The sequence below is a fragment of the Pristiophorus japonicus genome, chromosome 9 (assembly GCF_044704955.1).
Source record: "Pristiophorus japonicus isolate sPriJap1 chromosome 9, sPriJap1.hap1, whole genome shotgun sequence".
Taxonomy (NCBI): domain Eukaryota; kingdom Metazoa; phylum Chordata; class Chondrichthyes; family Pristiophoridae; genus Pristiophorus; species Pristiophorus japonicus.
Window position 1 is genome coordinate 89674680 of NC_091985.1, and position 22398 is coordinate 89697077.

Here is a 22398-nt window from a genome sequence, read left to right on the forward strand (position 1 = left end):
ATAAATGTGAGGTTATCCACTTTGGTGGCAAAAACAGGAAGGCAGATTATCTGAATGGTGACAGATTAGGAAAAGGGGAGGTGCAACAAGACCTGGGGTGTCATGGTACATCAGTCATTGAAAGTTGGCATGTGGGTACAGCAGGCGGTGAAGGCAGCAAATGGCATGTTGGCCTTCATAGCGAAAGGATTTGAGTATAAGAGCAGGGAGGTCTTACTGCCGTTGTACTGGGCCTTGGTGAGGCCACACCTTGAATATTGTGTACAGTTTTGGTCTCCTAATCTGAGGAAGGACATTCTTGCTATTGAGGGAGTGCAGCAAAGGTTCACCAGACTGATTCCCAGGATGGCAGGACTGATATATGAAGAAAAACTGGATCGACTAGGCTTATATTCACTGGAATTTAGAAGAATGAGAGGGGATCTCACAGAAACATAAAATTCTGACGGAATTGGACAGGTTAGATGCAGAAAGAATGTTCCCGATGTTAGGTAAGTCCAGAACTAGGGGTCACGGTCTAAGGATAACGGGAAAGCCATTTAGAACCGAGATGAGGAGAAACTTCTTCACAAGAGAATTGTGAACCTGTGGAATTCTCGACCACAGAAAGTTGTTGAGGCCAGTTCGTTAAGATATATTCAGAAGGGAGTTAAATGTGGCCTTTACGGCTAAAGGGATCAAGTGGTATGGAGAGAAAGCAGGAATGGGGTACAGAAGTTGCATGATCAGCCATGATCATATTGAATGGTGGTGCAGGCTCGAAGGGCCAATTGGCCTACTCCTGCACCTACTTTCTATGGGCTCAAGTTTCGGCCCGAGTTGCTCCTATTTTTTTGGAGCAACTAGATTAGAATTGAACATCGTAGAAATTGCAATTCTTGGCATTTAGTTTGCTCCAGTTCTAGTGAATTAGAATAGTTTCAATTTAGAACAGTTTTTTTTCAAAAGGGGGCATGTCCAGCACTTGCGCCTGTTTTGCAAGTTTAGGCAGTGAAAACTTACTCCAAACTAACTTAGAATGGAGTAAGTGTAGATTTTTGTACGCTCAGAAAAACCTTGCCTACACTTTAGAAATTAGGCGCAGGGAACGAGAGATGGGGGGGGGGGGGAAGGGAAGTTTACAAGCATTAAACACTTCACTTTTACAAAGAGCCATCAATAAAAATTATCAATAAATCAACGAATGAATCAATCACTATAATGTTTTGAAAATGATTACATCATCCCACACCATAACTATTTTTTGACGTAGTAAATTTGCTAATTAACTGTTGACATGCCGAATCACAACCGACTATCTCAACCAGTTCCTCCGAACGTAAGTCTTGGATTACAAGCTTACTGCTTCATGCATTGCTAAATCAGACGTGCTCAGAACTGCCCCTCCTTTACCATATTGATTGCTTTTACAGAATCCTAGGTAAACTATCACAAATCTACACGTAACAGGTAGGTGGCGATAAAAGCTGCATAAATACTTTAAAACATCCAGTAACACAGGATTTTTACACCCTCATGATTTTTGTATAGTTTATCAAATTATTTGAAGCTGTCTGCACAATACATTTTTAGCTTTGTAATTATAAAACCCCAAATGGCTGAGCCACTGTGAGAAAGCTCATTGTAATTGCTTCTTCACAAATTAATGCAAAAACACACAACTCCATGGGATGGGGGAGAACAGACACATGTTTAGGAACAAGCTCAGCCTTTTTTAAATAATCTCAACCCTAGAAACCTAGCTTTACCCCATATCCTTCAATCATTTTCTCTCCAGAAACTTACCTTAAATTCATTTATATTATTACTCTCTATTTATTTATTTATTTATTGCTCGCTCGCTCTCTCTCTCTCTCTCTCTCTCTCTCTCGAGCAACTTCTTCCACAACGTCATTACTCTTTGTGTAAATAAATGCTCACTGACTTCCCTCCTTGTTCCATGAAACAATAAAAAGGCATGGATTCAGGATGGTGCAGGCTTGATGATTCAAATGGGCCTTTCTCATTCCAGACTTTATGTTTTTTATAGTACTCCTGGCTGAACGCGGCAGGCACTGTTCCCGCAGGTCGCGGCGGGGAGCCCATTCGGCCAGGGCTAGGAACGGCGTGCTTCGGGCCCCTCCCACACAGCCTGCACAGATTCGGGGGCGAGGAGCTATTGCACATGCACGCACATGCAGGGCTGCCGGCACTAAATATGGTTATGCTGCTGTGAACTAGCCCCACCTCCTGCCGGCAGATTTTTGGCGCCACACTTTGGCCCCGCCCCCTGCAGCTGCTGGTACGCCGCGCCGACCTGGAACGGGCCCCGAGAACGATCGCAGAATACCGAGGTAGGCTTTAAGCGCTCTTTTTGTTCCAGGAAACAGGCGTGCCGCTCGGAGGTGCGCCATTCTAAAGGAGGGCTGAAACTTGAGCCCTATGTTTTTATGAGCAGGAATATCTTCTCTCAGAGGGTCGTGAATCTTTGGAATTCTCTACCCCAGAGGGCTGTGGAGGCTGGGTCATTGAATATATTTAAGGTGGAGAGAGACAGATTTTTCTACGATAAGGTAGTCAAGGGTTATGGGGAGCGGGCAGGGAAGTGGAGTTGAGGCCAAGATCAGCTCAGCCACGATCTTATTGAATGGCGGAGCAGGCTCGAGGGGCCAAGTGGCCTACTCCTGCTCCTATTTATGTTCTAGTGTTCCAAGAAATGCACTGCAATGTACAAGGAAGGATCTTGCTCCATGTAATTTTAATTTCCTCTCTCTTCCTCCTACCCAGCCACAGCCAGCAAACTTGCCACTTACCCCAAATGGGAAGCCATAGTATAAACGTCAGTTAAGATTAGAATTCAACCTTTAATTTGCTCGGTGAAAATCCAGAATTTGTTGTTATTGGGCTGAACTGAACACTATTAAATCAGTTCAGTTGATATATTTTTTGAAATTATCCTTCCTGAAATTATGTGGAAAATGGATTTTACTCATTACTTCACATTTGCAAATTAATTCTTTCGTTCAAGTCTGGAAGCCAAAGATGCTTCAGGGTTATAGAAAATAACTGATGGCTAATTCTTCCCCTTATGCTGGGATATAGTTCCACAGGCATGACAGCACTCCAGTACCTCACCAAAATGGACATGTTGTAGGCAAGAGCCTGAACATTCAGAATCAATGGCCATTTTGATTGCGTGGGGGATGTTACAAATGGAAATCACAACCAGACCATAGGAAATCTATTGCAGTCTTGAAATAATTGTTTTATAGAAGCAACTACTACAACAAATGATTTTAGCAGATTGATAGTACAAGTCTAAGGAGGTACACTCCACTAATATTATAACACTGGGGACATGCTGTTGAATTCCGGTTACAATTTTCATAGTTTAAATCTAAAAACTAATGGAAATGGTTCAAGAATGGGAAGAAGAATGATATGAATCTATTCATTGAAAAAAAGGAAACACGAGAGTGGAAAAAACATCAGTTTTCAAAATTATGAAGCAATTGGTGTTAGGCATTTGTGCTGAAGCAGAGAGGGCATGGTGAGGCTCACAAATTCCTACTTTATATCAAGATTTGTTAACTTATGGAATACACTGCCACCTAGTGCATTGAACACAGACATGCAGAACATAAACAGCCAAGGAGGATATGAGGTGGTGTGAATAGGATCTGCATATACATCTTAATGTCAAAGCAGAAAAAAAACACCTTGTACAGTGATTTTTATTTCACGATAGGAAGCATCGACCACACACTCACTGAAGTTAAACCAAGCTGTGTGCATAGATGGTGCCACATGGAGTAACCTTCATATCCTTATCAAACATTGCTCTATGGATTTGACAACCATGGATAATTATGTTTTGGCAGAACTGTTCTAGCAGCTGGGATCTTTGACCCCTTGCAAAGGCTTCCCGACTCACTTCGTCACCAATGGTTTGTGGAGGATGTTGAATGAAGAAATAAAAAGTTTCTCTGCTCTACATCCGGAAATCATGTCCCCACATCTTAAAAATGCAGAACTAACTATGATTAGGGCAATTCCTGATTATAGATAATCAAAGTCAATAACTTAAACATACTACTAATAAGTAATTTGAACAGTGGTCCGAATAACTTCTGAATGTAAATGCTTTTTCATACAAATCATTAAACTAAAAATAATGAACAGTAAAGGAGAATAAGCAGGAGTTCGGCATGGCTCAGTGGTAACTCTCACATCGGAGTCAGAAGGTCATGGGTTCAAGCCCCAATTCAGAGACTTGAGCACATAATCTGGGTTGAAACTTCAGTGAAATACAGGTACTGAGGAAACGCTGCAGTGTCAGATGTGCTTGTCTTTCAGATGAGATGTTAAACTGAGGCCCCCTCAGGTGGCTGTAAAAGATTCTATGGTACTATTTGAAGAAAAACAGAGGAATTCTCCAACAATTATCGCTGAACTAACTTCTAAAACAGATGATCTAGTTGTGGAAACTTGCTGTGCATAAATTGGCAGCCATGTTTCTTACATTACAACAGTGACTAGACTTCAAAAGTACTTAATTGGCTGTAAAGAACTTCGGTACATCCTGATGTCGTGAAAGGCTCTATATAAATGGAAGTTCTTTCTTTATAACCAAATCAATAAGCCATTGTTAGTATAGCTTTTGGTACTATTTCAGTACTATACTACTTCTACAGGTGGAGGCGACTGTATCAAGGAGAGATGTCTCAAGAATGTGATTCTGGTTGGTTGCTGGGAATCACATTACATTAGGCACATTAGCTGATAAGTATTATTTTTGAGCCAATATTAACCTTAAGAAACCATTTACCTTGAATAGACAAAACCTGCGTGGATTAAATTTGTCCTTTCCTTTTCGGTCTTCCAAGGATAAGAATTTAATTAATTGCTCCATGAATTGTGGGTCAGAGAAATTATCATAAATTACTTGCTCTGCCTACAAAGGAAGATATTTAGAAGTCATTAACTGTGCCTGTGCAGTAGGACACAGAGCTTCAGGCAAATCACACCAAAAGATATAAAATACACATTTAATTAACATGCAAGTAGCAGTTCTGCTGCTGTAAAAAAAAAATCTTTGAATGAGGCACGGCACGGCTATATAACAAGCTTCAAATAAAAAACTAAGATGGTAAGTTTAGCTATAACACGTCAGTCAACATTTGAATGAATTCTACCAGAGCTTTCTTAACTACAGTATCAATACCAGCCTTACAAATAGTGTATGCAGATATGATACCATTCATGGAAAATTCCTAATATGTTGCCTTCAGAAACTATCAAGTAAGGCTATGCTGTAGTAACTTGGGTGAGGTCCAAGGGGGTATATGTTACGACATTCTAAACTTAAAGGGAAATATTACTGAAGGAGTATTTTAATGTGAAGAAAGCAAGCAGCAGTTGTGTGGATCAACATTCTTCTCAATATGTGGTGACCATTCGAGAGGATGTAGAACCTCAAAAACTGACTATCCACTGTGGACATTGATATCCAACCGGTACTGAAATGTACATTGCTAAAAGCTTCCTGATTGGCATCCCAACTGCCACCACAACATGTCAAGTTTCATTGAAGAAATTAAGTTGTAAAATCACAGTTTTAAAAAAAAGATATATTCATGTTTTGAGAAAGATATATGGCAAAATTACTTTGTATCGTAAGCAAAGAAAGTCAGACTTTCCTTCTCCTATAAGCAGTTTCTGAAAAAAAAAGTACTATGCTTATCCCACAACTATTTAATAGTTATTATTAATATGGTTTACATTTTGTCTGATATTTTTGTTCAGTTTATCCATCAGCTCTGGCCATCAGTACAGATATCGATTCTCAGTGCACTCTACATCATTGATGATTCCTAACCATCATACCTTCAGATTATCAGTACCTCTGCATTGCAGGTTTATCAAATAATCCTCAATTGATTACTGGGAAATTCTAACAAACTTTTACCATTAAAGCATTTCTTACCTCTGACATTTCTTTTCTATTCCTTCCTAGTTTAGGTTGTTGGTCTACTGGGGCATAAACAAGCAGCTTCCTAATTAGGAGAGAAACTCATGAGGTTTTCACATGCATCAATTGGTCTTTAAAAACACTTGACAAGACTTCATTTTCACCATAACATGCTCTGAGAAAGAAATACCAACATACTGGACACAATGTCTTACTTTGCTAGAACAATAATGACATTGACGTATCTAATGACATGGCTTGTGTTAATGCATTATTTTGACATCGTTTCACTTGATTTTGAAGTATTCGGCATTTATAATAGGATAATAGGGAAATATTTCTAATTCTTCAAATATAGAAAACAAAATGTACTTCAGTCACCTGCACACATTAATTTCAGAGCATGAACATTTAAGGATTTGAATGGAAAATATTCCTATAACTTACATTTCCGGGATACAATATACCCATCTTATTCTCCACTTACCGAGGCCATACGTAGTACCCCCAATGCGTCTTTTCCACAAATAAACAGGCTTCCCATTCGTCCTTAGTCCTTGGTAAATTGGAGCTATCATAATGGAGCCATTTGTTATCAGGCCTATCTCCTGGCTGGATTGTTGTTGAATAAGAGCCACCTAGTTAGGAAGTGCACACAATACAAAAATTCACAGTATTCATGAGAATAGGCTTAAAATAAAAATTAGGAAGTTAGGATCAAACAGTTGTTTCAAACTTTCACTGGTAAACACAACTGTAGAAATAAAAATAAAAAAATAATGATCATAAATGAGCAAGTGTAAAATGCTTGGGAGAAGGTGAAAGGGCCTATGGTTCCCAAAGTTTTCCACCACTCCTCACCTCACCTTGTTGTACACTAACTGATAGAGATTGATTGCTAGAAGTAGTCAACACCTTCATTATCATTGTGCAGGATGATTGACGACCAACTAGACAGACCTTGGTCTTTTTCATATAACATTTCCGATGTCCTTATCATTGGAGTAGTAATACATTCAGCATACCAAATTATTTTCACCAACATTTTAATTCTACTTTTATTGTATGATCAGTTTATGAAACATCTTTAGTCACATCATTTTTAATACGTTGTGAGCCTGATAATGCTAAATAAAAACTTTCAACAGCCAGTAAAAGAAATGTTTGAAATGTTTTTAGCAAAGTCTTTGCAAATAAATTTGTTTAAGGGCTTTTGTGATATGGATGCTGGAAACACAGCCTAAAATACCGAAGCAAGACATGTTTTATATTAGAAGTACCTTCTACAGAGATTTTAATGGCCCGTAGATTAAGGCCTCTCCGGGTGCGTATGTTCCATGTTTAGGCGTGCAAAGCACATGTGTCTGAACCCGGAACTTGCGATCTGTCAAAATTTATTTTGATATATCGCGCGCCTCCCCGGGAGAAGGATCTTCCCGGGAGGAGATTAGGGCTATTTGCACAGCGAATGTCCTTCAAACTCTTACGCCTGGCAAAAACAGACATAAGGCCTGCTTTTACAATAGAAACATAGAAAATAGGTGCAGGAGCAGGCCATTCGGCCCTTCGAGCCTGCACCACCATTCAATATGACCATGGCTGAACATGCAACTTCAGTACCCCATTCCTGCTTTCTCTCCATACCTCTTGATCCCTTTAGCCGTAAGGGCCACATCTAATTCCATTTTGAATATATCGAATGAGTTGGACTCAACAACTTTCTGTGGCAGAGAATTCCATAGGTTCACAATTCTCTGGGTGAAGAAGTTTCTCCTCATCTCAGTCCTAAATGGCATACCCCTTATCCTTGGACTGTGACCCCTGGTTCTAGACTTCCCCAACATCGGAAACATTCTTCCTGCATCTAACCTGTCCAGTCCCGTCAGAATTTTATATGTTTCTATGAGATCCCCTCTCAGTCATCTAAATTCCAGTGAATATAAGCCTAGTCGATCCAGTATTTCTTCATATGTCAGTCCTGCCATCCCGGGAATCAGTCTGGTGAACCTTCGTTGCATTCCCTCAATAGCAAGAATGTCCTTCCTCAGATTAGGAGACCAAAACTGTGCACAATATTCAAGGTGTGAATTTACCAGCATAAGAGTTTTAAAAAGGTAGAAAAAATACATTTTATTACTTATTTTTATATTAAAAACCCTGCCCATGAAGGGAAGCTTATGTTTGAACATTTTAAAAAAATTTATTCAAAAATTAAATTTTTTCTAAAACATTTAATGGAATTCAATTTTTATTAATTCAAAACAAAATGAAGTGCTTTTTAAAAAATTAATGTTTGTGTTTTTTTTTTGAGGAGCTCGGTGCTCCCCTTATTATGAATGAGAACATTACATTTTCATTGGTGGTCCAGGCCCACGTGATCCAGGAAGCGCTTATGCTCCTATGGGGAGCTCCTCAGGGAGCACCGATGCTACCTGGTACGTCACAGGCGATGTAGGTGGGGTTGTCAGGGGCTGTCAGGAGCACTTTGAAGATCTCCTCAATCAAGACTCTGCCTTTGACTCGAGTGTTCTCAACTCCAGCCCGCAGCATGCAACCCACCACCACCTCAGTGAAACCCCAACGCTGCAAGAGGTAGGGGAAGCCATAAAACAACTCAAAAACAACAAGGCTATGGGTGCAGATGGAATTCCTGCTGAGGCACTAAAATATGGCGGAGAGACAGGTCTTGTTGGCGTGGATACATGACCTCATCTCTCTCATTTGGAGGGAGGAGAGCATGCCAGGTGATCTGAGAGATGCAGTGATCTTGTCCATTTTTAAAAAGGGGAACAAATCCGACTGTGGCAACTACAGGGGAATCTCCCCACAATCAACCACTGGGAAGGTTGTCGCTAGAGTCCTCCTCAACCGTCTTCTCCCTGTGGCCGAGGAGCTCCTCCCGGAGTCTCAGTGCAGATTTCGTCCCCTACGGGGAACACTGGACATGATCTTTGCAGCAGGACAACTGCAGGAAAAATGCAGGAAGCAGCGCCAGCCCTTATACATGGCCTTTTTCGATCTTGTGAAGGCCTTTGACACTTGAGGGCTTTGGAGCGTCCTCCTCCGTTTTGGGTGTCCACATCCTTCTGCTGCTCCACAATGACATGCAGGCTGTGATCCTTACCAGCAGATCTGTTACAGACCCATTCCACGTCCGAACCGGGGTCAGACAGGGCTGCGTCATTGCTCCAACCCTCTTCTCAATCTTCCTCGCTGCCATGCTCCACCTCACAATCAACAAGCTCCCCGCTGGAGTGGAACTAAACTACAGAACCAGTGGGAAGCTGATTAACCTATGCCACCTCCAGACCAAGTCCAAGGTCACCCAAACCTCTGTCGTTGAACTGCAGTACACGGACGACGCCCGAGTCTGCGCACATTTGGTGGCTGAACTCCAGGATATAGTCGATGTATTCAAGCATATGAAAGCATGGGCCTTACGCTTAACATCCGTAAGACCAAGGTCCTCCACCAGCCTGTCTTTGACGCACAGCACTGCCCCTCAGTCATCAAGATTCACGGCGCGGCACTCGACAACGTGGACCACTTCCCATACCTCGGGAGCTTCTTGCCAACAAAGGCAGACATTGATGCGGAGATTCAACATCGCCTCCAGTGCGCCAGTGCAGCCTTCAGCCGCCTGAGGGAAAGAGTGTTCGAAGACCAAGCCCTCAAACCTACCACCAAGCTCACGGTCCACAGGGCTGTAGTAATTCTCGCCCTCATGTATGGATCAGAGGCATGGACGATGTACAGAAGGCACATCAAGTCGCTGGAGATAATCACCAACGATGACTCTGCAGGATCCTGCAAATCCCCTGGGAGGACAGACGCACCAACATCAGTGTCCTCGCCCAGGCTAACATCCCCAGCATTGAAGCACTAACCACACTCGATCAGCTTCGCTGGGCAGGCCACTTAGTTCGCATGCCAGACAAGAGACTCCCTAAGCAACTGCCATAGGCGGAGCTCCTTCATGGCAAACAAGCCAAAGGTGGGCAGCGGAAACGTTACAAGGACACCCTCAAAGCCTCCCTGGTGAAGTGCAATATCACCACTGACGCCTGGGAGACCCTGGCCGAAGACCGCCTGAGGTGGAGAAAGTGCATCCGGGAGGGCATTGAGCTCTTCGAATCTCAACACTGAGAGCGTGAAGAGGTCAGGCGCAGGCAGCGGAAGGAGCGTGTGGTAAATCAGTCCCACCCCCCTTCCCCCGACGCATATCTGTCCTACCTGTGACAGGGTCTGTGGCTCTCGTGTTGGACTGTTCAGCCACCAAAGAACTCACTTTAAGAGTGGAAGCAGGTCTTCTTTGATTCCGAGGGACTGCCTATGATGATGATGATGAGGCTCCTGTGATGCGTGGGCCTCTGCGCTGGGCTGCGCAGCTAGGCCTGGGACCCTAAGTCTACGTTGGAGCGGGAGCACCAGGTATTTTTGTATTTTTTTTGTGGTCGGATGAAAGCCTCCGACCGCAATCTTTGGCCCAGTGTGTCTAAAGACACCATGTATGGCTCATATTTAAATGTTCAACTTTCAATTTAGCTGTACACGTTGTGATTACATAGGATATATTGCACAGAAACTAGCCATTCGGCCCAACCAGTCCATGTCGACGTTTATGCATCATTCGAGCCTCCTCCAGTCTTTCATCTAAATCTATTCCCTTCTCCCTCATATGCTTGTCTAGCCTCCTCTTACATGCATCTATACTATTTGCTTCAATCGCTCCGTGGTAGCGAGGTTCACATTCTCACCACGCTTTGGATAAAGAAGCTTCTTCTGAATTCCCTATTGGATTTCTTGGTGACTATCTTGTATTGATGGCCTCTAATTATGCTCTTCCCAACAAGTGGAAACACTCTCTTTGTATCCACTCTATCAAAACATTTCATAATTTTAAAAACCTCTATTAGGTCACTCATCAGCCTGCTTTTTTCCAAGAGAAAAAAGAGTCCCAAGCCTGTTCATCCTTTCCTAATATGTACACCCTCGCATTTCTGGTATCAACAGTGTAAACTTTCTCTGCGCTCTCTCCAGTGCCATATATCTTTTTTATAATATGACGACCAGAACTGTACGCAGCGTCGTCTAACCAAGATTCGACACAGATTTAGCAGAACTTCCCAATTCTATACCTCTAGAAATAAACCAGAGTGCTTTTTTTATGGCCTTGCTAACGTGTCACATTTAGTGTTTTGTACTCAGAGATCCCTTTGTTCCTCTACCACACCCAGACTCGCACCCAAGTAATAACTGACTCCCTTTTCTTCCTACCAAAATGTAATACATCACATTTAATCGGTGTTGAACTTCATTTGCCAACTATATACCTATTCTGCAAGTTTATTAATGTCCTCCTGTAATTTGTTGCAGTCCTCCTCAGTATTGACTATCCTCCCCAATTTGGTGTCATCCGCATATTTAGAAATTGTGTTTTTGATTCCAAAGTCTAAATCGTGAATATAAATTGTGAACAACAGTGGTCCCGCCTTCTGCCACTGTGAACAGCTACCCTTTTCCCCCTACTCTCCGCTTTCTGTCTCGAAGCCAGCCAGCAATCCATTCTGCTACGTGTCCCCTGACTCTGCATTCTCTGATAATCATTTTCTTTTAGGTAAATTCTCTTTACAACTGAAAGCAAATTCTAAAACCATGTTTCAATTTTTTCCCACAAAGTCAGAGTGTAATGTAGCCAAGTTTGCTGATGATACAAAGATGGGTGGAAAAGCAAGTTGTGAGGAGGACACAAAGAATCTGCAAAGGGGTATAAGACAGGCTAAGTGAGTGGGCAAACATTTGGCAGATGGAGTATTATGTGGGAAAGTGTGAGGTTATCCACTTTGGCAGGAAAAATAAAAAAGCAAATTATTATTTAAATCGAGAGAGATTACAAAATGCTGCAGTACAGAGGGACCTCGGGGTCCTTGTGCATGAAACACAAGAAGTTAGTACAAAGGTACAGCAAGTAATAGGCAAATGGAATGTTGGCCTTTATTGCAAGGGGGATGGAGTATAAAAGCAGGGAAGTCCTGCTACAATTGTACAGGGTATTGGTGGGACCATACCTAGAGTATTCCCCTTGGGAAGAGTGACCATAATATGGTAGAATTCTTTATTAAGATGGAGTGACACAGTTAATTCGGAAACTAGGGTCCTGAACTTAAGGAAAGGTAACTTCGACGGTATGAGGCGTGAAGTGGCTAGAATAGACTGGCAAAGGATACTTAAAGGGTTGACGGTGAATAAGCAATGGCAAACATTTAAAGATCACATGGATGAACTTCAGCAATTGTACATTCCTGTCTGGAGTAAGAATAAAACGGGGAAGGTGGCTCAACCGTGGCTAACAAGGGAAATTAAGGATCGTGTGAAAGCCAAGGAAGAAGTATATAATTTGGCTAGAAAAAGCAACAAACCTGAGGACTGGGAGACATTTAGAATTCAACAAAGGAAGACTAAGGGTTTAATTAAGAGGGGGAAAATAGAGTACAAAAGGAAGCTTGCAGGGAACATAAAAACTGACTACATATTTATCAAAGTTTTTGCAAAGAGAAAAAGATTAGTGAAGACAAACGTAGGTCCCTTGCAGTCGGATTCAGGTGAATTTATAATGGTGAACAAAGAAATGGCAGACCAATTGAACAAATACTTCGGTTCTGTCTTCACGAAGGAAGACACAAATAACCTTCCGAATGTACTAGGGGACAGTAGGTCTAGTAAGGAGGAACTGAAGGATATCCTTATCAGGCGGGAAATTGTGTTAGGGAAATTGATGGGATTGAAGGCCGATAAATCCCCGGGGCCTGATAGTCTGCATCCCAGAGTACTTAAGGAAGTAGCCCTAGAAATAGTGGATGCATTGGTGATCATTTTCCAACAGTCTATTGACTCTGGATCAGCTCCTATGGACTGGAGGGTAGCTAATGTAACACCACTTTTTAAAAAAGGAGGGAGAGAGAAAACAGGTAATTTTTGACCGGTTAGCCTGACATCAGTAGTGGGGAGAATGTTGGAATCAATCATTAAGGATGAAATAGCGCGCATTTGGAAAGCAGTGACAGGATTGGACCAAGTCAGCATGGATTTATGAAAAGGAAATCATGCTTGATGAACCTTCTGGAATTTTTTGAGGATGTAACTAGTAGAGTGGACAAGGGAGAACCAGTGGATGTGGTGTATTTGGGCTTTCAAAAGGCTTTTGACAAGGTCCCGCACAAGAGATTGGTGTGCAAAATCAAAGCGCATGGTATTGGGGGTAATATACTGATATGGATAGAGAACTGGTTGGCAGACAGGAAGCAGAGAGTCGGGATAAACGGGTCCTTTTCAGAATGGCAGGCAGTGACTAGTGGAGTGCCGCAGGGCTCAGTGTTGGGACCTCAGCTCTTTACAATATACATTAACGATTTAGATGAAGGAATTGAGTGTAATATCTCCAAGTTTGCAGATGACACTAAACTAGATGGCGGTGCGAGCTGTGAGGAGGACGCTAAGAGGCTGCAGGGTGACTTGGACAGGTTAGGTGAGTGGGCAAATGCATGGCAGATGCAGTATAATGTGGATAAATGTGAGGTTATCCATTTTGGGGGCAAAAACACGGAGGCAGAATATTATCTGAATGGCGGCAGATTAGGAAAAGGGGAGGTGCAACGAGGTCTGGGCATCATGGTTCATCAGTCACTAAAGTGGGCATGCAGGTACAGCAGGCGGTGAAGAAGGCAAATGGTATGTTGGCCTTCATAGCTTGGGGTTTTGAGTATAGGAGCAGGGAGGTCTTACTGCAGTTGTACAGGGCCTTGGTGAGGCCTCACCTGGAATATTGTGTTCAGTTTTGGTCTCCTAATCTGAGGAAGGACGTTCTTGCTCTTGAGGGAGTGCAGCGAAGGTTCACCAGACTGATTCCAGGGATGGCTGGGCTGTCATATGAGGAGAGACTGGACCAACTGGGCCTTTATTCACTGGAGTTTAGAAGTATGAGAGGGGATCTCATAAAAACGTATAAAATTCTGACAGGACTGGACAGGTTCGATGTAGGAAGAATGTTCCCGATGTTGGGGAAGTCCAGAACCAGGGGACACAGTCTTAGGATAAGGGGTAGGCCATTTAGGACTGAGATGAGGAGAAATTTCTTCACTCAGAGTTGTTAACCTATGGAATTCCCTGCCGCAGAGAGTTGTTGAAGCCAATTTATTGGATATATTCAAGAGAGAGTTAGATATGGCCCTTACGGCTAAGGGGATCAAGGAGTATGAGAGAAAGCAGGAAAGGGGTACTGAGGGAATGATCAGCCATGATCTTATTGAATGGCGGTGCAGGCTCGAAGGGCCAAATGGCCGACTCCTGCACTTATTTTCTATGTTTCTATGTACAGTTTTGTCTCCTTATTTAAGGAGGGATATTCCTGCCTTGGAGACAGTTCAGAGAAGGTTCACTAGGTTGATTCCCGAGATGAAGGGACTGACTTATTAAGAAAGGTTGAGCAGTTTGGGCCTATACTCATTGGTGTTTAGAAGAATGAAAGGTGATCTTATCGAAACATATAAAATACTGAGGGGGCGCGACAAGGTAGATGCAGAGAGGACGTTTCCACTTGTGGGGGAATCTAGAACTGGGGGCATAGTTTAAGACTAAGGGTTCGCCTATTTAGAAGTGAGATGAGGAGAAATTTCTTCTCTGAGGGTCGTAAATCTGTGGAATTCTCTGCCCCAGAGAGCTGTCAAGGCTGGGTTATTGAATATATTTAAATTGGAGATACAGATTTTTGAACGCTAAGAGCAAAGGGTTATGGGGAGCGGGTAAGGAAGTGGAGCTGAGCCCAAGATCATATGAGCCATGATCTTATTAAATGGTGGAGTATGCTCTGGGGCTAAATGGCCTACTCCTGCTCCTATTTTTTATTTTCTTAAAGTCAGTGACAAATAAAACATTTGGATAAAATTGCAAGGTTTCCAGAATTATGATGAACATTCCAAGTCAGAAATAGGCAATTAGTTCAAAATATTTTCATAAAACACTCGATAGTAAAAGCTTTAACGTTTAAACAGAAATATTATCAATTCTACTTACTAACAGCATGTGGATCGATCTCTATTTTTTTGTGTGGTCTTTTCAATTGCTTCATGATGCCAGCCACAGCAGATATTGCCATCTACAGATGAAAACAAATCAATTCATGCACTGTGATTTTTTGGGGAGTACCAAATAAGACAGGCATTCTGGCTGGTAATTCTTGTGGCCTCAACAATTTATCGTGCGTGCGTAATCCAAAGTATTCAAAAATACCATTTGAAACTCCCCGATCAGGAAAGTTTTGCCCTGCAATCTCTGAATTCAACACTAGTAACGGAGAAAAGATTAGCTTAAATTTTGTGATAATTCTCACGACTGCCGGAAGAATTGGTAATTTGGTTTGTGTTTTCAGCACCTCCACTATGATTTAAACTGTTGGGAAATTATCTTCCATTTCACTTGTACAATGATAACAAACATCTCAACTGGTCTTGATCTGTGTTTAAAAGGATTGTCAATTCAACGATACCCTAAGATCTATACATGGCCTGAATATATTATTGGCTTTCCATATGCAGCTATATTTCGTTGTTATGGTAGTCTCCACCTTTTAACATATAAAGCACAGATGCAGACGTTATGGAACATGGTTCAGTAGGAGAGTTATGTATTCTTTCCATCTGCAATAGAAGCAGCAATATTTTGAAACATGGCTGCTTTCCCAAGGCGATCGTCAGCAGCTATCTTTTGTAATCAGATAGGCAGCAGCACACTGTGGTGTTTCAGAAAGCAAACCAACCAATGTAACCATTTACCTGGGTAGGCATATTTTCCCTTCATGTCTATTATTCAGCATCATATTTATGTATATTTCCTTTGTCATTGTCCTACTGATTATTGATGTCCCATAATAATTCACTTACTAATCATTGATGCTAATCATGCAACATCCTGTTGGAATACTGAGTGTTTTATGCCTTCAGTTTCCCATTTTTTTTTTACTTCTTAAAACTTTAAAATAGTTATAAAGATTTCCTGTTTTGTAAACCAAATCGGATTTTGAATTTTAGTACCACAACTTCCTGTAACTCCACTATTTTGATTTAGAAACTTGCCAAAGACAATCGTCTGATATCAGCTAGAAGCCTGATAAGGGTCCCTTGGCAATTCATCCTTCATATTTCTTGCAGTTGATGAGGTACACCACAAACTTGAAAATGAAGTACCAAAAATCTAATTCTTCTCTTCTCGGTCATTAGAAATGTGAAATTTACAACAACAAAAACAAACTTCCTTAAAACTTACTTTCCGGACTACTAAGGCATCATGATTGAGACTCTGTATGAAGAATTTGATTCCTCTCATAGGCAGTGGCAAGTCATCTCTCAGCAACAGGGAGAGAAAACCAATGGCTATTTGTTCAAATTTCCATGATCTAAAAAAAAATCAGACAGTTACCTGATCAAGAATACAACTCCTTTAAAAGATTTGTTCAAGGATGTTAATGTTTGATGGCAAACATACAAGAACTAATGAAAAGTTTGCAGTGTTAATGCCCACTTCTATGCAGCAGTTCAGTAGCAAAGTTGTTCATTTCACAACAATTTGATAATCAATCCTGAGGACTCATTGCAGTCAAGACTCTCATACTATATAATGTATAATGATTCATAATAGCTCTCATTTTGGACATTACATGAGACACATCTGACCATGAAACAAAAACAATACATTTCCTACTGGGTCAGAATGTAACAGGCTTGGCATCATCTTGTGATTTCTCCGTCTATTCTTCCACTTAGGGACACTATCAGGATGAGTTGCCGGCATAAGTATTGGAAAAATGTATCAAACATTTTACTAGAGTGGCAAATTGTCGGGAAAACGGCATTTTAATGAGCAGATGACTTTGTACTCAATGTGGTATTTCTCTCCATTGCGACATTTCCTTCTGATTTTGCCTCCTCACCTTTCTTCTCCTGGGAGCAGAAGTTCATTCTAGAATAAATCCACAACCAGCAGCACGATTCCAGACCTTCGCACAAAGAGTCATTCTTCGTACATCAACCCGACCAGTAAACAAACGGAGGCTAAATGACTATTAGTCCATCTGTGCTGAGTCAGATGCTATCCTCACCCAATGTCCACATTGATGCGCTTTGAGCAGAGGTCATTGGGCAGCATCAGGAGTTGGAATTGAGTATGTGCACTCTGGTTGTTGATCATCTCCATGTGGAGACCCTATTTGCTGGCCTGCACAGGTCAACAGAGCTCAGCCTGTGCATCCAGTTGACCTTTGCCACCAATGACACTTTTCCTCTGGAGCCAGCAAATCTCTCCCCTGCGGTTCACTATATATACTACCTGATTTATATTGTATTACTGCTTCTGAACTGCTAACGAAAAGCTGTCCAACAGCTTCCTTAAATAATTTACAATCAAATCTACCCTCTCCCTGCATGAAACCAGCCTGGACACTGCCTCCCTAAACTAGTGGCTGAGATCAAGTAGAAACATGGCATGCTCGGAAGCTAAAAAACAGTGCTATCAAATTTTAAAAAGATTACCGTACAGTTTTTAAAAACTTACAAGTTTCGCTGGTCAAGCAAGTCCAACAAGATACCGACTAGTTTCTCATAATTCCTAAACAATAAAAAGAATATTAATTAAGAAAAACACTAAATGTACCCCTAAATTTTTACTGAAACTCAACCCAGATTGTCCTCTACTTACTGTAAGGACTCATTATTTTTTGCTATTTGGTTCTGGATTCCATTTTCAATCTCTTCAGCAGTGAGAAGAGGCACACCAGAATCTGGGTTTTTTGCTTGGGACAAGAATACAGAAAGTTCCACACAGCGATCTGAAATCTGAACAGAGGAGGTATAGGTTTATTGCTAAATAGCCTTTAATATCTCACAAGAAAATAGTCAGTCACACTGTCCAAAATATGAATGGAGCTCCAACTGCATATTTATAAAAATATGAGCAGTTTTTACTTATTGGGTAATATCCTGGAATACTCTTACATGCATTTATTTTCCATTCTTTGTACATTTACCAATCAAAATGTGATAATTATGTTCTTATGTTCTATGTTCTTATGTAATTCAAATAACCAACTAACCAAGAAAGTGCCGATCAAGTACTCAAAACAGCATCTGAACACCTAAAGTTGAAAAGGCTTTGGGTTCAGATCATTATTTCGGCGAGTTGCTTTCCTGGCATAGTCCTGCCCCGACAAGGTCTGACAATTAGAAATGTTTGTGGAAATCCAACTGCTGCTTCAAATCAGAGGTCCACAGCAGTGGTAAAGACCTCTATCTAAAAACAGCAGCCAGAGGACTTCAACTCTGAGGATGATGTCCTTTATTTGTAAGGAAATAGTACTCATCTTATTTCTGGCTCCTTCTCCTTGCTGCTGACTCCTTCAGATTCTCCAATCTGAGAGGGTCTGATCACAGAACCTAGGGCCCACTTCTTCCTGGAGGGCCGCCAAATGGGCAGCTGCCTTGTATTCGGGAGGAAACTACAGTCTGCCTCTTTGCATGGTTGCGCTGCTTAGAGTACAACTGCTCCAACCAGCCACCGCTGGTACTCCCCAGGAAACCTGAGCAACATAAAGGGGGAAGAGACCTGGCTTCACGCTTGAAAGTTGAACAATTTCCAGACTCAAAGGAGTGGAAAACTGCCCATAACATTTTATGTGCCCAATTACAGCATTAATAATTACTTACTTCAAAACTTAGGCCAATGGTTTCAAACTGTCTATGTATCTTCTCTGCAAGATCATCAAACAGACGAACTATGGACGGTTTCTCCAGAAAGATTTCTTTTCTGAGCCCTGAAGAGACTATAGCCGGCCATGTCGCAACAATGCAGTCCCAGTCATGGAGGTTAGCCAAGCAGACTCCATTGTGGTTCCCAAGAAGGCAGTACAAAGCACCCTAGTTTAAAATATGCAAAAAGAGAGAAATACGATTGAAAAATATATTTGAAATTGCTAATGAGCAAATCTGGAATGCACTCTGGTTGTTGATCATCTCCATGTGGAGACCCCATTTGCTGGCCTGCACAGGTCAACAGAGCTCAGTCTGTGCATCCAGTTAACCTTTGCCACCAATGACACTTTTCCTCTGGATGCAGCCAGCAAATCTCTCCCCTGTGGTTCACTATATATACTACCTGATTTATATTGCAGCACTGCTTCTGAACTGCTAATGAAAAGCTGTCCAACAGCTTCCTTAAATAATTTACCATCAAATCTACCCTCTCCCTGCATGAAACCAGCCTGGACACTGCCTCCCTAAACTAGTGGCTGAGATCAAGTAGAAACATGGCATGCTGGGAAGCTAAAATACAATGCTATCAAACTAAAAAAAGATTACCGTACAGGACAAAAAGTCAATCATTACAAAGAAACAAATTTCAAATAGGAACTAGAAAGCAAACATTTCCCAATTTCAATTTTTTTAATTTATTCATTCATGGGAGGCAGAATTCTGGATGAACTGTAGCTTGTACAAGAGGCTTGGCCTGGAAAACCTGTGAAGGAAATCAAGCCTTGGAGTAACAGGCATAGATGAGAGTTTTTGCAGCTGAAGCATAGAATAGGACAACACAGAAGGAGGCCATTCGGGACCATCAAGTCTGTGCCGGCCCTTTTGAAGAGCAAACCAGTTATTCTCACTCTACTCTTTCCCCATATCCCTGCAATTTTTTTCTCCTTCAACAAATTCCCCATTGAAAGCCACAATTGAATCTGTATCCACCACCCCATCAGGCAGTGCATTCCAAATCCTAACCACTTTTTGCTTATCATTGTTCTTCATGTTGCCTCTGGTTCTTTTGCCAATCACCTTAAATCTGAGCCCCCTCAACCATTGGAAACTGTTTCTCTTTTTTACTCGATCTAAACCGTTCATGATTTTATCAAATCTCTTCTTAGCCTTAAATAAAAACAGAAAATGTTGAAAATACTCAGCTGGTCAGCCAGCATCTGTGGAGAGAGAAACAGAGTTAACGTTTCACCATCATCCCTTTTGTCACTTAACCTCTTCAGCCTTCCGTCCTATCCCAGATCTTCCCTCCCCTCCCCCTTTCCCTGCCCCTACACTTGCTTAAAAATGTTACATCTGTAACCTTTTCCAGTTCTGACGAAGGCTCATTGACCTGAAACGCTAACTTGGTTTCTCTCTCCACAGATACCACCTGACCTGCTGAGTATTTGCAGCATCTTCTGTTTTTATTTCAGATTTACAGCATCCGCAGTATTTTGTTTTTGTATTTGTGTTTGCTCTTAGCCTTCTCTGCTCGAAGGAGAACAACCCCAGCTTTTCCAGTCCATCCATGCAATTATCATCCCTCATTCTTGGAACCATGCTCGTAAATCTCTTCTGTACCCTCTCCAAAACATTCACATGTTTCCTAAAGTCTGGTGCCCAGAATTGACACAATACTCCAGCAGTGTGGTTAAGATTGGGGTGAGGGGCTGAAGAGACAGGAGTTGGTTTTCATGATTGACTGGAAGTACAGTTGAAGCTCAGATTGTGTACTGTCTAATTCAGTCTGAGTTAGCGTGTGGGAAAGGGAATAGAGTTGAGGACTAAAATAAGTCCAGAAGTCCTAGAAATTCTGCTACAGGGTCTCAGCACAAAAATGGGAGAAAATCTTTAAAGGAAAGAAATAAAATAAAAATTGAACTATTTCTCCCCTCCAATGGATTATCATCATAAAAGACCTAGCTCATGCTTATGATAAAAATCCTTAAGGCACAAATGAAGGGGCTAAATAGGATTGCCCTATATAAGGGAGCCAGCAGACAGGCCCCTTAGAATGTGGAAATGATTACAAACAGACATCACAGCATACTCACAGGACTACCCTCACAAACAGGGTGGAATCCCACAAATGCCAGGACAGTACAGCAGAAAGTGACAAAGGCGTGGATAAGCATTTGGGCAGCAGTGAGGATTAGGTAAGGAGAGAAGCAGAAGATGGTCTTCAAGGTTGGAAAGTAAACTTGCTTCATTCCCAGCCAAGAATTTACAGGGAAGCAGATGACCAACCCAACAGAGATGTAAATTACACAACTCGCTAACAGGACAGGAAACAAGGGAATCCTATTCTTCACTCCCTTCCCACCACTGCCCTCCCTTCCCCCCCTCGCCCCCACTACCCCCACACCCACAGGACAGATCATTGTAACAACTAAACCCAAGACAAAAGGGCATGTCCTTCCACTGAAAAACAATCAATGTCGATAAAGGTACATCTTAAGTTACAGACCAGAAGTATTTGAAAAATAGATAAATTATTCTTCTTCAAAACAATGCTCCCCCCTAAAAAACTAGTGGAAGATCAGCCCAATGATCTTACAATCCATTTCTACAGTCTTGAAAACAGGGTGGAAATTGGCACAAAAGAGGTGGAACAGCACTGGAGTGATTTGCATCCCCAAATACCAAAACTCTGAACTGGTCGACGAAAGGAAAAGAGGTTACAAACTGTTGGAGCTGACGACAGTCCCAAAACCATAACCTCGGATTTGATTTTATTCCCCAAAGGCCAAATTGCTGTGCTGTGCAGTCCAAAACATAAAAAGGATGGAAAGCTGTAAGTGAGAGACTTAAATCATGAGCAGAGAGAGCACGATTCTGGCTTGCCTTACAGATTCCCCCTCTGTTTTTGCTAATGTGAATAAAGCAACTAAACATTCATTCTCAGGGCAAAAAGTAGCAGGGGTAATTGACATTACTGGCACAAATTCTGAAAAATTCGATGTATTGCACATAACCAATGAGGGAGAGAGTAAAGTGTGAAGACCAAGCGGACAAAGATCTCCAAAATAGCTCTCAGAAAAGATCACTCAACTCTACTGAAAGCTTCTCCAAGGAAAATAATTATAATTAAATTAACAGTTGAATATTTACATAATCTTTCAATGCAAGACTCTAAAGATTGCAAGCAAGAAAAAAATTACATAGTTACTAGGTTCTGACAATATTTTTAAATACAATGAAGTACTGTATAACTCAGCAGAAGAAAAAGCATGTTACAGGTAACAATTACAGAAAGATAATAAGATAATTTCAGATAGGGCAATGAGTGAACCATTAACAAATTGCTGTAACTGGACTGATATAGTGAGGGGATGCTCCATGATCGTTTAATTCTTCATCATGCACAAAAAAAAAACTTACTTTCAATTGTTGCTGGCTTATATTCTGCTTGTCAGGACGCAAGTATTCCAGCACCATTGGAATAAGATCTCGACAGCAAAAATTATAAGTCCCCAAGGCTGTGAAGAAAACATGCTGGGCTTTACTACGCACCTGCAAATGCATACATCATTGTGAGAAAAAGTCAAACTATTTTTTTCACAACATAGAGCAATCTTCTAATGACAAACATCATTCTTTTCTGAAACTTCTACT

The 22398-nt window shown here is 41.5% G+C and overlaps 1 protein-coding gene across 3 annotated transcripts in view; it reads right to left on the reverse strand.

Annotated features, from left to right (window-relative positions):
• psme4b (proteasome activator subunit 4b) overlaps positions 1 to 22398 on the reverse strand; it is a 229381-nt gene that overhangs the window by 57706 nt on the left and 149277 nt on the right. For all 3 annotated transcript variants that reach the window (XM_070889545.1, XM_070889544.1, XM_070889547.1), the window contains 9 exons: positions 22165 to 22296; positions 18700 to 18909; positions 17696 to 17832; positions 17552 to 17605; positions 16268 to 16397; positions 15020 to 15101; positions 6438 to 6588; positions 5966 to 6035; positions 4808 to 4933 (listed from right to left, as the gene is read on the reverse strand). In XM_070889545.1, the coding sequence (XP_070745646.1) occupies positions 4808 to 4933; positions 5966 to 6035; positions 6438 to 6588; positions 15020 to 15101; positions 16268 to 16397; positions 17552 to 17605; positions 17696 to 17832; positions 18700 to 18909; positions 22165 to 22296 (1092 nt within the window). The remainder of the gene's footprint in view (positions 1 to 4807; positions 4934 to 5965; positions 6036 to 6437; positions 6589 to 15019; positions 15102 to 16267; positions 16398 to 17551; positions 17606 to 17695; positions 17833 to 18699; positions 18910 to 22164; positions 22297 to 22398) is intronic.